The sequence below is a fragment of the Macaca nemestrina genome, chromosome 11 (genome assembly GCF_043159975.1).
Source record: "Macaca nemestrina isolate mMacNem1 chromosome 11, mMacNem.hap1, whole genome shotgun sequence".
Taxonomy (NCBI): domain Eukaryota; kingdom Metazoa; phylum Chordata; class Mammalia; order Primates; family Cercopithecidae; genus Macaca; species Macaca nemestrina.
Window position 1 is genome coordinate 70,711,456 of NC_092135.1, and position 16,003 is coordinate 70,727,458.

Below are 16,003 nucleotides of genomic sequence, written 5' to 3' on the forward strand. Positions count from 1 at the left end.
TTTCTCTTAGAAAATATTAAAGAGCTCCAACCGTTCTGTAAAGTTCAGAGACAAAAGCTAGTTTTAGGAAGGAAAATCGAAAGTAGGTTTGCATGAGGTGTATGTGGAGAGATTTTCTGTCAATTAAAAGGGACGAAGCTTGAGGCAAATAAGCCACTTTTTGGATCTTTCATTTTAAAAGGTAAACTGAAAAATCTTTTTCAAAAGGGGAGTTTGGAAAACTGGTTTTCAGAACAAAAATGATTTCTAACTGTGATGTGTGTCATTATAACCACTTTTGTCTGTGATGACTTACTCAAATTGCTGAGAGAGGATGGTTTGCGGAAATATTTTAAAAATTTATTTTAATTAGGAGCCCTTAGTGCTGAGAAGGAAGCTTCTAAGAGGTTGCTACCTGTGAACATTAAAACAAACTTATTATTAAAAAAAATTTCAAACAGACAGAAAATCAAAAAGAATAGTACAATGAACACCCATTCACCCCCACCGAATTCAGCAGTTGTTAATGCAGAGCCATATTGGCTTCGGCTTTGCTTGGTTTTTTTTTTTTTTTTTTTTGGTAAACTACTTTATTGTAAATGATAGACATATAACATTTCTCCCTAAATATTCAGCATATATCTCAAAAAACTTAGAATATCCTGTTACATACCCTAATGCCATTATCTCACCTATAAAACTAATAATATCCTAATATTATCTAATACCCAGTCTGTATTTCAAATGTCCTTAATCATCTCATAAATATCTTTTATAGCTTTGTTTCAAACCAGTCTCCAATAAAGAGCCATGTCTTACATTTGATTGTTATATCTAAGTCTCTCTCTCTCTCTCTCCCCCGCCTCTCCTTTTCTCACTTACTTTCCCCCTGCCCCATCATGGCATTGACTTGTTAAAAAGGCCAGGTCAGTTTCTCCCAAATTCAAGATCTGTCTGCTTGTTTTTCTCATGGTATCTTTTTTTGCAGTTCTATCCCAGAGTTTCCTATAAATGGAAATTAGGCTAAAGGTTTGATTAGATCAAGTCAAACGTTTTGGGCAAGAAAATGTGAAAAGTGATGCTAAGGACATCAGGAGGATTATAATGTCTGGTTTCTCTGTTGATGCTAAGTTTGATCCCTTGGTTAGGTTGTATCAGAGTACATTTTAGGACTGTTTTCTACAGATCTTTCCCTTAGAGGAAAAATATTTAATAGGGACATTGATATGGAGGGCTGTCCTTGCTATCTAAAACCTTGCCACCTGTTTTGCAGTTCAGTGGGTCCACCTCTTCACCTGTAACCTCAGAGCATGATTTGTGATCTCCCTTGCCATTGGCTTAAGTGTACTGGGGACAACATTCAGAGAGACATTTGGAGTTGATAAGAGCGGATAGGTTTTAGTCTAACCTCTTTTACAGGGTGGGGACAGAAATCGCATAGTGAGTAAGAGATTAGTCAGATGTTTCATTTTATTTGCCTGTTCATGCAACTAAGTGTAGAGTGTGAATTAGATGCTCAATCAATGTTTTAATTGTCTAAAGTGAAAATGCAGTAAACCCCATTATCTAGCAATCTGTTAATCAGGACTTCATTAACGGGCACACTTGTGCACATACAGTACATGATAATCCTAAAAAATTATACAACTCTAAAGTACCTTCTGAATAAAAAAGATTGAATTCTGTTTATTGTCTATTCGTTTATTCATAATATACAGAGTATCTCCCATGTGTTAGGTACATGTATATGTATGTATGTGGGTATACTCAGATGTTTGTATGTTTATACATACATACAAATTTGTATGCTTCTGCTCTCAGGGTAGGGGCTTCTGTTCCATTTAGAGCAGACAGAAAATAAAAATCATAGAATCTCAGAGCATAATATATCATTAAATAACTTTAGGTGCATGACTGGAATATCGGTGATCTATACATGGCATATATAGCGCTAATATGCTTGCAAAATATTTGATAACTGGAACGCCTGTTCTTTGATATGTCAGATAATAGGGTTAGTAAAATTAATCCATCCTTGTTCTGGTAAAATCCATCCTGTGCTGGTATCTGTTAGCAAAATTTAAACCCAAGCTCATACTGTCAGCAGAAGCCTAAGTCATCTAGATCACCCGAATATCAAAGGGGAAGAACCATACAGGGAAGAATTACGTATTCAGGATTCAGGCCGACTCCTGAGTCATCACTGAAATGTAAGAGCACAGACAGAAGGCATCAGATGGTGGGAATGTAAACTAGTACAACCACTATGGAAAACAGTGTGGAGATTCCTTAACAAACAAAAATAGAAATACCATTTGATCCAGCGATCCCAACTCTGGGTATCTACCCAGAGGAAAAGAAGTCATTTTACAAAAAAGATACTTGTACATGCATGTTTGCAGCAGCACAATTTACAATTCCAAAAATATGGAACCAGCTCAAATGCCCATCAGTCAATGAGTGGATAAAGAAATTGTGAGATATATATATATATATATATATATATATAATGGAATACTACTCAGCCATAAAAAGTAACAAAATCATAGCATTCGTAGCAATCTGGGTGGAAATGGAGACCATTATCCTAAGTGAAGTAACTCAGGAATAGGATACCAAACATCGTACGTTCTCACTCATACATGGGAGCTAAGCTATGAGGATGCAAAGGCATAAGAATGACACAGTAGACTTTGGGGACTTGGGGGAAAGGGGAGAGAGGGGTGAGGGATAAAAGACCACCACTGGGTACAGAGTACACTGCTCAGGTGATGGATGCACGAAAATCTCAGAAGTCACCACTAAAAAACTTATTCATGTAACCAAATGCCACCCATTCCCCAAAAGCCTATTGAAATTTTTTTAAAAAGAGAAAAAAAACCCACTAAAATGTATATCATGCAAACATAAAAAGAAAACAGCAGCAAGGTCAACTGGATAAGGCCTCCACCATCAGGTAGGTAAGGTGCTCAGAGTTCAGTGTTCGGTGACAGGTTCCAAATAGTAAAAATTAGAGAATCAGAGGCCTCTGAATCAGAGGCCCTGTGTCTAAATTTGCATGTTCATCTCAGTTGAGTGTTTGCTTTTGAGGAATGTCCTGGTGGGCTCATTTCATGGCAGGCATTCTTATGTTGGGCTTTGTTTCCTTGTAGGTACTCTTACTGTCACTTATAGGGGCTGCAGGCTAGAACACTCCCATCAGGATTCTGAGTTGCTTCTAACTGAAAATTATGGTCCCTAATCACTAACAGGTAGCACAGTCAAAAAGTAGTCCTTTAATAGACTGAGCAAATACTCTACTTTATATCTTGCACTTGGGACTTTAATGGTAGCACAAAGCTAGGGAATTCCTTTTCTTTTCCAGGTCAAGGGCAAGTTTCCTAGGCTTCCTCAGGTGCGCCCTCAGAGAACCACACGTAAGGTTTTGAAGTCCTGTTTAATTCCATCCCCAATACCTCTTGCTTTATATTGTCTATTCTGCTGTAAGTCAAATAGGCAACACTCAGAGTATTTTTTAAAAATCATCATCATAAATGTGATCAGAAGCATTTCCTCAATGGTCTCTATAAATCTATCAAATAAAATAAATATTCCCTAAGATATAACTGAGGTAGCAGCTTGGCACTTTTTTTTCTTTTGTACCCTACATCTTTCCTAATGAAAATGACCTGGTTTCCTTCTCCCTTTCCCTGTTTCATTTGCCAATTTTGGTCAGATCTGAGGGTGCTGGGTTGCTCTATCTTAAAGCCAGGTCATATTTTCTTAGCTTGAATGAATTATGTTAAGTTTATTCAGATTTGGTAAATAATGCCTCTCTCCATTTACACTGCTTTAATGTTAGAACTTAATAAAAAATATTAACCAGGGTATAAAATATCTCATTTTCCAGTAACATTTCAGGAAGGAGGCAGAGATGGAGAGAGATAAATATTGGAGACAGTATGTTTCTGAGTTACATACAGAAGAAAATGGATTTAAAAGTCTTAGAATACCATTTTTAGTTCTTAAGACAATTATAATTTACATTTAAACTCTTTGACACTAGTGGCATTTTCTACCCTCAGTAAGGAAGTTAAATGGCAAAGCAGTTAACTGTAAGTTTGGGAGCTTAGAGCAGTTATTATATTAATAGTTGATCTAAGATTATAGGTATTTTATGATTGATAGTAGCTCTTGGAATAAATACAAAACTGATCTATTATCCAAGTCCATGAATTTCTGTTCAGCGCAGAGAGTATAAGAGGGTTTCCAATGGCTAGAACAAACCAGTGAGGGTTTTGTTGGGTTTTCTTCTTGGCTTTCTGTCTGATGTTGTGTTTGTATGAGGATGATTTCAGGTTTGTGGCATGTTTTGATACCTTTACATGGAACATTTCAAATACATGAAATTGAATGAGGTGATAAGTCCACTGTGTTCAGGAAAGTAGATTAGAGAGGTGCTCTTGGTTAAATCCATAAAAAATGTTTCTGAGAGGCCCTTGAACTTGCGTTTACCACCTGTTTACCTGTAGTTCAATTGCATGAACACCATTCTGGAAAAATTTCCCTGTTACCATGAGCCATGTTTGAGCATATTCAAAATAATAACACATATTTATAAGTATGTTCTTAAAAATTAAAGACAATAATGAAATTACAGAGCCATTAAAAATAAAAGCAATGTTTTAAATTTGTAGTCTGACTCTTGTCACAATAAAAGTGATTTCTTAGCTGTGATTGTTATTTGGAAGCCTCTTGACATACTATTGTGATTTTATTCCAACCAGGGCAAAACGTGTCATGGAGAGCTGTTGCTTGGATATAATGATTGGCACATTAGATTTACTCCTCAAATGTGTCTGTGGCCTCAGTAAACATTGTTAACTGACTGAAAATGTATTTCATGCTTTATGAGATACAAAACTGAGTGGTAAAAATAAGAAAGTTAACATTTCTGTCTTAAGAAAAGCCATTAGTAAATAGGGATATTAATCAGAATAATGAATGCTGTTGAAGAAATATGTTTATGACTGTCTCTATTCCCTAATTTTCAGAATGTTTATTTTTCTGTAAGATTCTATCAGATATGTTGACAGTTGTGGAACCAAAAAGCTTTTTAGTTACTTCTATTTACTGACTTTTTTTAGAGTAAATAGGGGAAAATCCCTTTTCCATTAATAATCTTTCAAGCCACAGTGAGAATAAGGATTGTTTGAAGCAACAGCAGCTTAGCCTTTGCTAAGGTGCTTTAAAAATGCTGTTAGAATAATATACCTTCCAGAGGCACCTGCTCTTGTTCCAATAGGCTTGATGTTTCTATCTGTCTGTAGCTGTCAGAAAAATGAAAGCCAAATACTTAAAAATTAATATCTCAGAACACAGATATCCCAGAAGTTCTCAGGTAAATTGTATGGCTTTATCCACCATACCAACAATTTCAGGTTGTTTCACTTTTGCATTAATGGTAGGCTCTCCAGGTTTATATTTAATGGGCTTGGGTATTGAGTTAGGACTGCGTGGCCCACCTGCAGACAAGGCAGCCCCTTGCCTGCCTGATAATGCACAGGGACTGAGACCCATACCCTCATCGGGAGTAACCAGAGCCTCAAAGCCAAGGGGCCTGTATTCTCCCAAGTCAGGAGCCCGAGCTTACTTTTGGCAACTTTGGAGCTTGTACTGTAGGGTTACTTCTCAGGCCAGAAATTTGCATCAAAGGACTAAGAAAAATATATCTAAAAATAAACATGAAAGCCAAGACTTCATGCCAGGAACTCCAGCCACACACATCCTGTTGGCTGGTTCTCTAGTCTTTCTCCTCACAGTTCTGATTCTTTTAAACCAAGCGGAAGCCTGCTCCGATGACTTGGACTTATGTCTGCACCAGGGTCTCATTCCTGTGTCTTCAAGCTTTTCCATGGAGTGGCAAAATGATTCAAATCCAGAAAGGAAGGGAGTGAAGTTATTAGGAGCTAACTAAAGTTAAAAAAAAAAAAAAAAAGGAAGTGTTTTCTTATTGCCTTAGACTGCCTGAGCTTTCCTGGAGAACCATCAGCACCGGTTTCCTCTCTGTGGACTGAGATCCACTCAGTGGTAGACACGAACAGGGAATGAACGGCAATGAAGGTACATTTTGCTGATCAAATAAAGGATAGATATTCACTGGATGTCTGAGACCTTTGAGAGACAGAAAAAGAAGGACGTATGCTCTACAAGGTCAGAATGGATCTTTTTATTTTTTAGTGAAGGGTGGGAGAGTGGGGAAATACTACATGTTACTGTTTGCATTTTGGAATTATGCTCAAAAACATCTCTGGCTTTTCTAATTATGTTCCACCAGACCCAAATATGTACCATGGCAGGGACATAATTTGATTTTATCTTTGTTTGTGGTGTGTGTGGGGCCAGGGGGTGAGTGGTGGCTCATCTTTCTGTTAGTGAAGCGTGTTTATTTAGCCTGATGATCTTAAATATGTTTCTAGAAGATAAATAAAGGTAGTTGTTCATAACTAGGCAGAGTAACATTTATCACAGCAAAATTACATACATGTATTTGTCTAGTGACATATTTGAATGACACATATTAAAAATGAATTTTGTTCAAGGAAACAGATTGTGGGTGGTGGTGTTTCACCCTCCAGGCCCCTGGAAGGTATTTTGCCTGTAGCTCTCAGACTCAATGAAGTCCTTGGTGTTTATGGGCATTCTGTTACATTATTGATAACTGAGAGTTCTACCTGCTCCCCAAGCAATGATTTCACTATTTCTCAGAAGATGATCAGGGGGTCTGAGCAGATCAAGGCTTGGCTGGCAAATGCTAGGAATGCCCATGTGCTGTACGGTGGGCCTGCCGGCAGAGTGCTATAACCAGTAGCTGCTTTCTCTGAGCTGGCGCTACTTTGGGTGTTCATTTCAGGAGTGTAGAGTGAACACTCACATCTTTGAGGAGCTGCTGTTAAAAGTTTCTGAAATGTTTCCCTTGGCTGTGCACTAGCCAGGACTCTGTTGACACCTCACCCCTACTCTCTCCCCTGCACTGTTCTCTTACACTGGGCCCCCTCACTCACTCAGCTAAGCTACTGAGCAGCCTGCCCTTCTCAGTAGCCGCTCACCTCAACAGTAACTGATGCCACATTAAACATTTAATCTCTAAGAAGCTTCTGTCATATTCAGCAAACATACTTGTTTCCACCAGGTGGAGGTGCAAAATGCACCATGTTTGCCTTTCTGTGGCTTACAATCTAGTGGAGAAGACAATCATAGACACAAATACGAGACAAACTGAAAAATACTCTAAGAAAGATCCAGCGTGCTAAAGGACAGGGGCAGAGCAAGAAGAGATCCATTTCCACCAAGGGCCTCATTTCATCCAAGGACAAAGAGATCTGCTTCTGAATTCTTATGTGGGAAGCAAGGCTGTTTTTCAGCATCCCTAAAGGATTGGGGACAGTTAACCAAATGATAGCATTTGAGGCAGGCTTGTCCCGAGGGAGTGAGCCCACAGAAAAGGGGCTGGGCTTCTTCACTCTGTGGTTGTGTTGTGTGGCACTCTGGGTTCTTCTCCTTTGCTGGGCCCCTGGGCAGACGTGGTGAGAACTCAGCCTGTCATGTGTTGTGTTTCCAAATGTCTGGGTTTGTTTTTTGTTGTTCAGCCATCATCTGGAGAAATCCGCTCTGGGGTTTAACGGGTTCCCCCAGGCAAAGGCAGTTCTAGCTGGGAAAGCTTTAAGAACTTGAGACTTTCAGAAGGAACTCGTGGTGTGGACTGGGGGATACTGTTAAGCTCTTTATGTGTAGAAAACCCTGTGGTCATGGGACTTTCCTGCTCTCATGGGGCCAAATTCCACTCCTGAGTCGTCTCTGGGCTGCTGTGAGAGGTTAGGGCACAGTCACTGGGGCAGAGGGTCTGACACGGAGGATGAAGCAGCAGGAAATCCTGTCACTAAGTTGGCTTCTCCAAATTCCTAGTCTTGCCCCTATTTGATCTCACTGACCTCAATGTTTTGAGCTGTCTAGCCCAAACCAATAAACGCAAGACAAACCATCCAAAGGTTGTTGATGTGGTTGAATGGTCTGGCCTGAGATTCTGGTCTATTCTTGGTTTAACCCAACTTTGCTGCATGACATTTTGCAAAGCTCTCCAGCTTCCTAGGCCACTTATTGTAAAATAGAGATACCTTTACCTAAATCCTGCCTTGCTGACAGAAGTGGTCAAAGTTCATGTTGATTGATTCTTATGTGCCTTATGAATTGAAAAATCTAGTGTCCCCCTCCTCCCTTTTTGGTTTGCAAATTAAAGAAGAGTGAGCCACAAATTCTGTGAATGGAAAGAATAAAATATAGGGCAGTAGTTCATGTTGTATCAAAATATATTATTTGGAAGGGGAGAAGAACTTTTTGGTATCTTTCATAATTTATAGTTGTAGTTCTTAAAACTGGTTTCACATTAGAAGTATCTGGGAAGCTTTTTAAAAGATTTCCATGCCAGGGCTTTTGACAGACTGTTGAAGCCAACATCTCTAGAAGAGGGAGCCTCATCAGTAGCTTCTGAAAGCTCCTCAGATGAGTCTCTGGACAGCCAGAGCTGAGAACCCCTTCAGCAGTGGGTTTTGATAATTCACCATTCCCCTTTGTGCTTACTTCTGCATACACCTGGCTGGCGTCCTTGCCCTGTGCTAAGATGTTATGATTGAATAATATGTTTGTTCCTTACAAGTCTGTGTTGAATTTCCTAGTGTAATTTGTCCTTCTCTCCTACAGACATTCTACTTCCAAATTAGAGTTTCTGGTAGATTTATGTAATAATGGAAGTCAGTACTTTAGAGTCAGAATCTGTGGGGTTTGTTCAAGACTTTATTAATTAGAGGCTGCCTGTGTGGAATGGTTATTGAAAGAGTGAGAATAAAGTGCAAGATCATCCCCAAATTCCACCATCTCTTAACAGTCTGAGCAACGGTGTCTTTCACAATTTGTAGCTCCTGGGAAATTTCACTGTATGCCTATGAGAGAATGAGAGTAAAGAAGACAGGTAATAATTTTACTGTTACTATGAATGAAGTTCTGAATTCATGGATCCCCTAGGAATCGTGGGAGCTCTCAACTATCCCCAGACTATACTGTAAGAATTACTTACCTACAATAAATTCCTGGGAGAAGAATCACTAGTTTGAAGTACATAAGAACTTTTATGACTCTTGATAAATATGATCACATTTATTTTCAGTAGCTGTTATTCTGCCACCAACAGTATTTGAGCATGCTTATTGCTTCTGGCCTTGGCCAGTGTGACCATTATATATACAGATGCTCCTCAACTTATGATGGGTATGCATCGAGATAAACCCATTGTAAGTTGAAAATATCATGTCAGTAATGCATTTAATACACCTAACCTACTGAACACCATAGTTTAGCCTATCCCACCTTGAATGTACTCAGAACACCTACATTAGCCTACACTTGGCCAAATCATCTAACACAAAGCCTATTTTATAATAAAGTGTTGAACATCTCATAAAATTCATTGAATACTGCACTAAAAATGAAAACCAGAATGGTTGTATGGCTACTTGAAGTATAGTTTCTACTGAATACTTATTGCTTTCACACCATTGTCAATTGGAACAATTCTAAGTTGACCCATCATAGGTTAGTGACTGGCTCTGTGTGTGTCCGATATAATAGGCATTGCTACTGCAAGTGTGTTTCTTTGATTACTGGGATGCTTGAGGTTTTCTTATCTATTTTTTTTTAACCGATTATAAATACCCAATGTAACATGTCCTCTTTTGGGACATGTTATTCTTATGAATTAAATACATTGGCATTTATTGACCAATTTATGTGAATGCTTTATATGATTGAGACATTAACCCTCTGTTAGAATTTCTGCACATATTTAATCTTGGTCTGTTTGCTTTTCATGTTTCATAATATTTAATGTACATACATTTAAAATTCATTAAATCCACCAGCAACCTGGCTATTTCATGATTTAAAAAATTAAAATTAGTTTTATAAAGGTATTATCTTACCTTCATTTATAGTGGATTTGGGAAATAACATGATGTAAGTAATAATGTGTTTTACCCAATGGTGTTGGCTGCATGAATTGATTGGCATTGTAAAAATTTTTTGTTGCGGGCCGGGCGCGGTGGCTCAAGCCTGTAATCCCAGCACTTTGGGAGGCCGAGACGGGTGGATCACGAGGTCAGGAGATCGAGACCATCCTGGCTAACACAGTGAAACCCCATCTCTACTAAAAAATACAAAAAACTAGCTGGGCGAGGTGGCGGGCGCCTGTAGTCCCAGCTACTCGGGAGGCTGAGGCAGGAGAATGGCGTAGACCCGGGAGGCGGAGCTTGCAGTGAGCTGAGATCTGGCCATAGCACTCCAGCCTGGGCGACAGAGCGAGACTCCGTCTCCAAAAAAAAAAAAAAAATTTTTTTTTGTTCCTTCTCTCATTTGCTTCAGAAATTTATTAAATATTCTTACAGATCCATATCTTGCCTCTAATTGTTTCCTATAACGTCTATGTAAACCTTATTTTATGATCTGTAACAAAATTTTGTGAAGATTTCTTTTGTGGATATTTGCATCATGATCTATGGTCAATCTTCCACTCCTCTGGCTGTTGGGTGTCTGTGAAGATCCCACAGATTTGATTGTGGAAGGCTCTGCTCCTTTGCTTTCCTTTGCCTCTATGCCATGCCCTCCCCCAAACATGCTTTAAGCTTTGGTCTGAGTGAAACCATCCAGTGGAATTGTGATCTTTTCTGAAGTTAGAGAAGCGAGTTCTCTTTTTTGTGTGTGCATCCATAACTGCCTTCTCTTTTCCACTGTCCAATACTGTGTCTACCTCTTTAAAAGTTGTGGAGTAAGTACTGAAGCTCTTACCAATAAGTTTTAATGAAACGGGTTTTCATTTTTAAGCCTTCGCTATTTGTTGTGAGTTTTAGTTTATCTGTTTGGAGGGTGTTTTTTGCCTATGCTTAGCTTTGTTTAAAGTTTATAGAATTGCCAAATGCAAATATTCTAAAAAAGGAAAAAAAGCTCTATAATAACTTTCACTATATACAATTCCCATTAAAAGCACACAGAACTTAAAAATGGGATAATGTAGTAAAATGATCCGATATTGGATTTAGTAAGAGATACACCTGTTCTCAGGGACGTACACCACTTAGTGAACAACATCTTGAAAGGCATTCGCTTATTTAAAAAGGTATAAAGCCAGGCTTGGTGACTCATTCCTGTAATCCCAGCACCTTGGGAGGGCGATGCGAGCAGATTTCTTGAGCCTAGGAGTTTGAGATCAGCCTGGACAACATGGTGAAACCCCGTCTCTACAAGAAACACACACAAAAGATTAGCCCAGCATGGTAGCATGTGCTTGTAGCTGTGGGAGGCTGAGGTTGGGAGGATCACGTAAGCCCTGGGAGGTCGAGGCTGCAGTGAGCCATGATCATGCCACTGCACTCCAGCCTGGGTGACAGAGCAAGACTCTGTCTCAAAAAATAAAAATTAAAAAATAATTGTACAACTACACTTGAAGACCCTTTGTACCCTCATTTAGGCCGAATGTGAGCCTTTTGCCTGTTAGTAATGTAATAACTCATTTAGTCCACTGGCAGGTAGGTCTGCGTGTGGAGCCTCAGCAAAGAGGGATGATTCACAACCATGCTTTTCACCTGGGATTCTTGAGCCTTGAGGAGTTCAAGGACCAGCTTTGACATTTTTGAAATTTTTATATGTGTGTGCACTTTTATATTCCATATATTATCCATATATATTCCATATATAATCCATGTATTAATGGATGCACACATATAAATTATGATTAATATATTGTTAGCTTTCATTCTAATTGGATAGGGGTCTGTTATCTACCAAAAGATGAAGAATCATTTTCTGTGGAATTAAAAGAATATAGACCAGATTATGTAGCTTATTTCTTCTTTATGTGGGAGAACATTTATTCCCAGTGTAACATATCTTTGTAGAATTTGTGCTGGTGAGAGTGGAAATAGAAAAGTACTGGTCATCAAGCTTTAAGGCTTTGACTGTTTTTGTAGTGAAGAAGAAATTATTAGGGAAAAATGCTAAGTTCCAGAGATCAAAACAGAAATGCTTTGCCAAAAGAGGTTCTACCAAAGCCCATTTCAAAATAAATGTTTCTAATTTGTTGATTCATTGACCTTTTAAATAGCTGACATCATTTGGACATTTTGTACCTAGTTCCAAACTGATTGAGCTACCGCAGGAGTTTTTCACAGATGTGTGGTTTTGTATCCTCAGTTGCATTTCTCCCCAAAACTGTCCACATTGAAAAAGGCCTATAAAGCTAACTGGACAACTTCAGACAGTGATACTTTTAAAAATTAGTCATAACGCAACCCATCACGCAAAACAAGAATTGTGTGTGTTTGTTTATTTATTTATTTATTTATTTGAGACAGAGTCTCTCTCTGTCACCCAGGCTGGAGTGCAGTGGTGCAATCGTGCCTCGCTGTAGCCTTGACCTCCTGGGTTCAAAACATCCTCCCACCTTAGCCTCCTATGTAGCCAGGACTATAGGCATGTGCCACCACACCTGGCTAATTTGTTGTTGTTATTATTTGTATTTTAAAGAAATTATTTAATTTATTGAAACTAGGTCATACATACATGTGGTACAAAATTCCAAAAGTACAACAGGGTATATATCGAAAAACATGCTTCTCACCCTCCTCTGCCCCAACCACCAAATCTCTTCTCCGGAAGCAGCCACTGTTATGGGCTTCTCTGTAGAATGTTTTATGCAGAATATTCTCTTTAATAGGTTGTTTGGCAAGACTTCCAAAATGTATATTTGACTGCTCTTCTCAACCTCTTGAAAAAGAAAAATCAATTTTTAAAATTACTGAAACTGTCAAGGCATTTTGAGTCAAAATTTTCATACAAATTGACTCTAACATACCTGCCAGAGTTTTCATTTACTTGTTCCATTTACTTGATTATTTCACTAAACTCCAACACCTTGAACCCCTAGTAGCACCGTCCAATGTTTTAAATCTGAGAATATTTTCACAAAATGTGACTATGTTTCAGATAGAAAACTTTTTTTTTTTTCCCCGAGATGGAGTTTTGCTCTTGTTGCCCAGTCTGAAGTGCAGTGGTACGATCTCGGCTCACTGCAACCTTCGCCTCCCAGTTTCAAGCAATTGTTCCGCCTCAGCCTTCTGAGTAGCTGGGATTACAGGTGCCTGCCATCATGCCTGGCTAATTTTTGTATTTTTAGTAGAGATGGGATTTCCCCATGTTGGCCAGGCTGGTCTCGAACTCCTGATCTCAGGTGATCCACCCACCTCAGCCTCAAAAAGTGTTGGAATTACAGGTGTGAGCCACCGCGCCCAGCCCAATAGAAAACTAAGTATGTAAGAGTCATTGCAGTATAATCATATTGAATTTTTAGTTACTAAGGACTAATACATTTGTTGGAAATTCAAAGTAATACATATGGTTAATAATATTAAAAGCAAAATAAGTAAATATAAAATGTTACCTTCTTCAATTTTAATAGAGGTGTTAGTCTCTATTAAGACTATGGGATATCAAATTGGTACCATGGTAGTAAATGCCACAAGAGAAATTCTTTTTCTACTAACTTATGAAGACGTTATCCCTGTAAATAACCTCTACGGATCCACAATTCCTGTGTTGATGTGTATGCACTCATCAAGGCAAGCATCCCTTGTGGGGTAGATGACCTTGCATCTATGGCCTTTGAGAGAATAAATATCTATGTTGACAGTGCAGCTGCCACATATTGAGTTCATAAAATTGGGTTTGGGTTTTTTAATCTGGCATATTATTCTTGCTTAATTTCATTTTGCTGACTGTGGTTCCAGAGCTATAAATCAGGGACAGTGTTTACCCACAGAAGGAAAGGAGAGCAGGAATAATAGCATGAAATATTGCCTTTGTTTATTAAAAGTGTTTCTTCATTTGGGCACCTGTTGTCTTTTGGTTGCCAGTTCCCTCTGGATCTTATCAGTTTTTGAATTGTTTTTTGAAATTAATAAGCAGACCTGTGATCATTTGAAGTAAGAGGTAGCATAAAGTTCATAAACTAAAGGAGTGAGTGGGGCAGGCAAAAAGAAACCTATTTTTTAATATACAAAAATAGGGCATATATATACAAAGTTCAAACAGTACAGATAAGGCTAACTACATAATTCGTGGGACCTAGTGCAAAATAAAAATATGGTATCTCTTGTTGTCCTCAGAGGAAAAAATATTAACTTTTTCTCTTTTCTCTATCTCAACTCCACATTTTGTTCTTTGCCATTTAATGTTCTAAGTAAAGGAAAACCCAAATTTTAAATTATTAGCATAAATTTATTTATCTGTAGTGTAATACCAGTTTGAAATGCAAATATAACACCAATTAACTTACATGCAGAATCACCCAAATTACATAATTTGAACTTCCTAGCTCGGACATATGTATATATTTCATTCTTACTAGGGCAATGGGAACTTTGCACAAAACGGATTCAACTGTTTTTATTTTGCTTCTTGATGCACACACATTCTAACCAACATTCATTATCTTCAGCTTAGTGACAGTAAGGAAGGACTAAAAGGAAAAAGAACTATAGGTTGCCCTATCTTTCCTTTACTTTTATGTCATTATTTTCAGACTAAATGGTTGGCTAATAGAATTGGCTCTTGGTATCCATGGGTTACACATCCATGGATTCAACTAATCCCAGATTTCAAAAAAATATGCCAGTTGGGCGCAGTGGTTCATGCCTGTGATCCCAGCCAAGGTGGGCAGATCACCTGAGGTCAGGAGTTCGAGACCAGCCTGGCCAACGTGGTGAAACCCTGTCTCTACTAAAAACACAAAAATTAGCTTGGTGTGGTGGCACATGCCTGTAATCCCAGCTACTCAGAAGGCTGAGGCAGGAGAATCACTTGAACCTGAGAGGTGGAGGGTGCAGTGAGCTGAGATCGCGCCACTGCACTCCAGCCTGGGAGACTGAGTGAGACTCCATCTCAAAAAAAAAAAAAAAAAAAAAAAAAAAAAAAAAATCCAAAAAAGGTATGGCACTGAACATGTACAGAGGTTTGGGTTTTTTTTTTTTTTTTCCTGTCGTTATTCCCTAAACAGTACGATATGGTAACTATTTACATAGTATCTGTTTGGGGAAGCCAAGGGGAAGAATACATTATATGGATGTTGTGCAAAATTTAAAATTTGATAAATATTTTCTAGTTGCACTCTAGAAAGTCTGAAGCAATTTTCACTCTCTACAACAGTGTAGGAGTATACTTGTTTTTTCAGTTCTTTAACCTGAGTAATTTCAAACTTTGAAAATTTTTATTATTTTGCTTTGTATTTCCCTAATCATGAGTGAGGTTAAGCATCTTTTAAAATATTTCTTGGCAGTTGTACTGTTTTCGGTCTGTGAATGGCTGGTTCATATCTTTTGTTCAGTACTCTATTGGGTTGCATCTACAGTTCATAAGATTATAAGAACACTTTGTAAATTAAAGAAACATGCCCCTTTTGCCATATGCATTAAAGTATCTTTTCCAGGGTTTTGTTCAAGATATATTTTGTGACCAGGAACTTAGGACCGGAGAAATATTTCCTTTATGAGTTTTTTCCTCAAGACATTTCATTCCTTAATTTTTTTCCCTGTAATCTCTTCCTGTGAACTATGTCCCAGTTATACATCCCTAAGGACATACGGTATTGCTATTGAAGCAAAACTTTTAAAAAATCATTTTATTGTCTACTACTTCTCCTGGAAATTATTTTGATTTATCCATTTAATGTTTTTATCCTTTTTCTACTGGGGAGATGCTGCTTCAGGAAGCTAATTCCAAATTAGTTAGTTCTTGGATCTGTTGGCTCCAAGACACAATTCCCAGCGATTATTCATCCTTATCTATTTGGAGGAAACTCAGAGGAAGAAGGCATTTTGAAATTCTATCACATGCTGTTTTTCTTGGCTAGATCAATGGCTTGGCCGTTGGGTGTGTGGTCTCTCTTTCT

General features: G+C 38.3%; 1 protein-coding gene across 3 annotated transcripts in view; it reads left to right on the plus strand.

Moving 5' to 3' along the window:
- Positions 1-16,003, plus strand: part of LOC105483229 (Rap guanine nucleotide exchange factor 4) — a 309,166-nt gene that overhangs the window by 77,924 nt on the left and 215,239 nt on the right. The window contains exon 1 of one of the 3 annotated variants that reach the window (XM_011743962.2): positions 6,019-6,171. The exons of the other annotated variants lie outside the window; for them this stretch is intronic. Coding sequence (XP_011742264.1) covers positions 6,160-6,171 — 12 coding nt within the window. The 5' untranslated portion in view covers positions 6,019-6,159. Of the gene's footprint in view, positions 1-6,018; positions 6,172-16,003 lie in introns of those variants that run through there. 3 annotated transcript variants of the gene reach the window in all.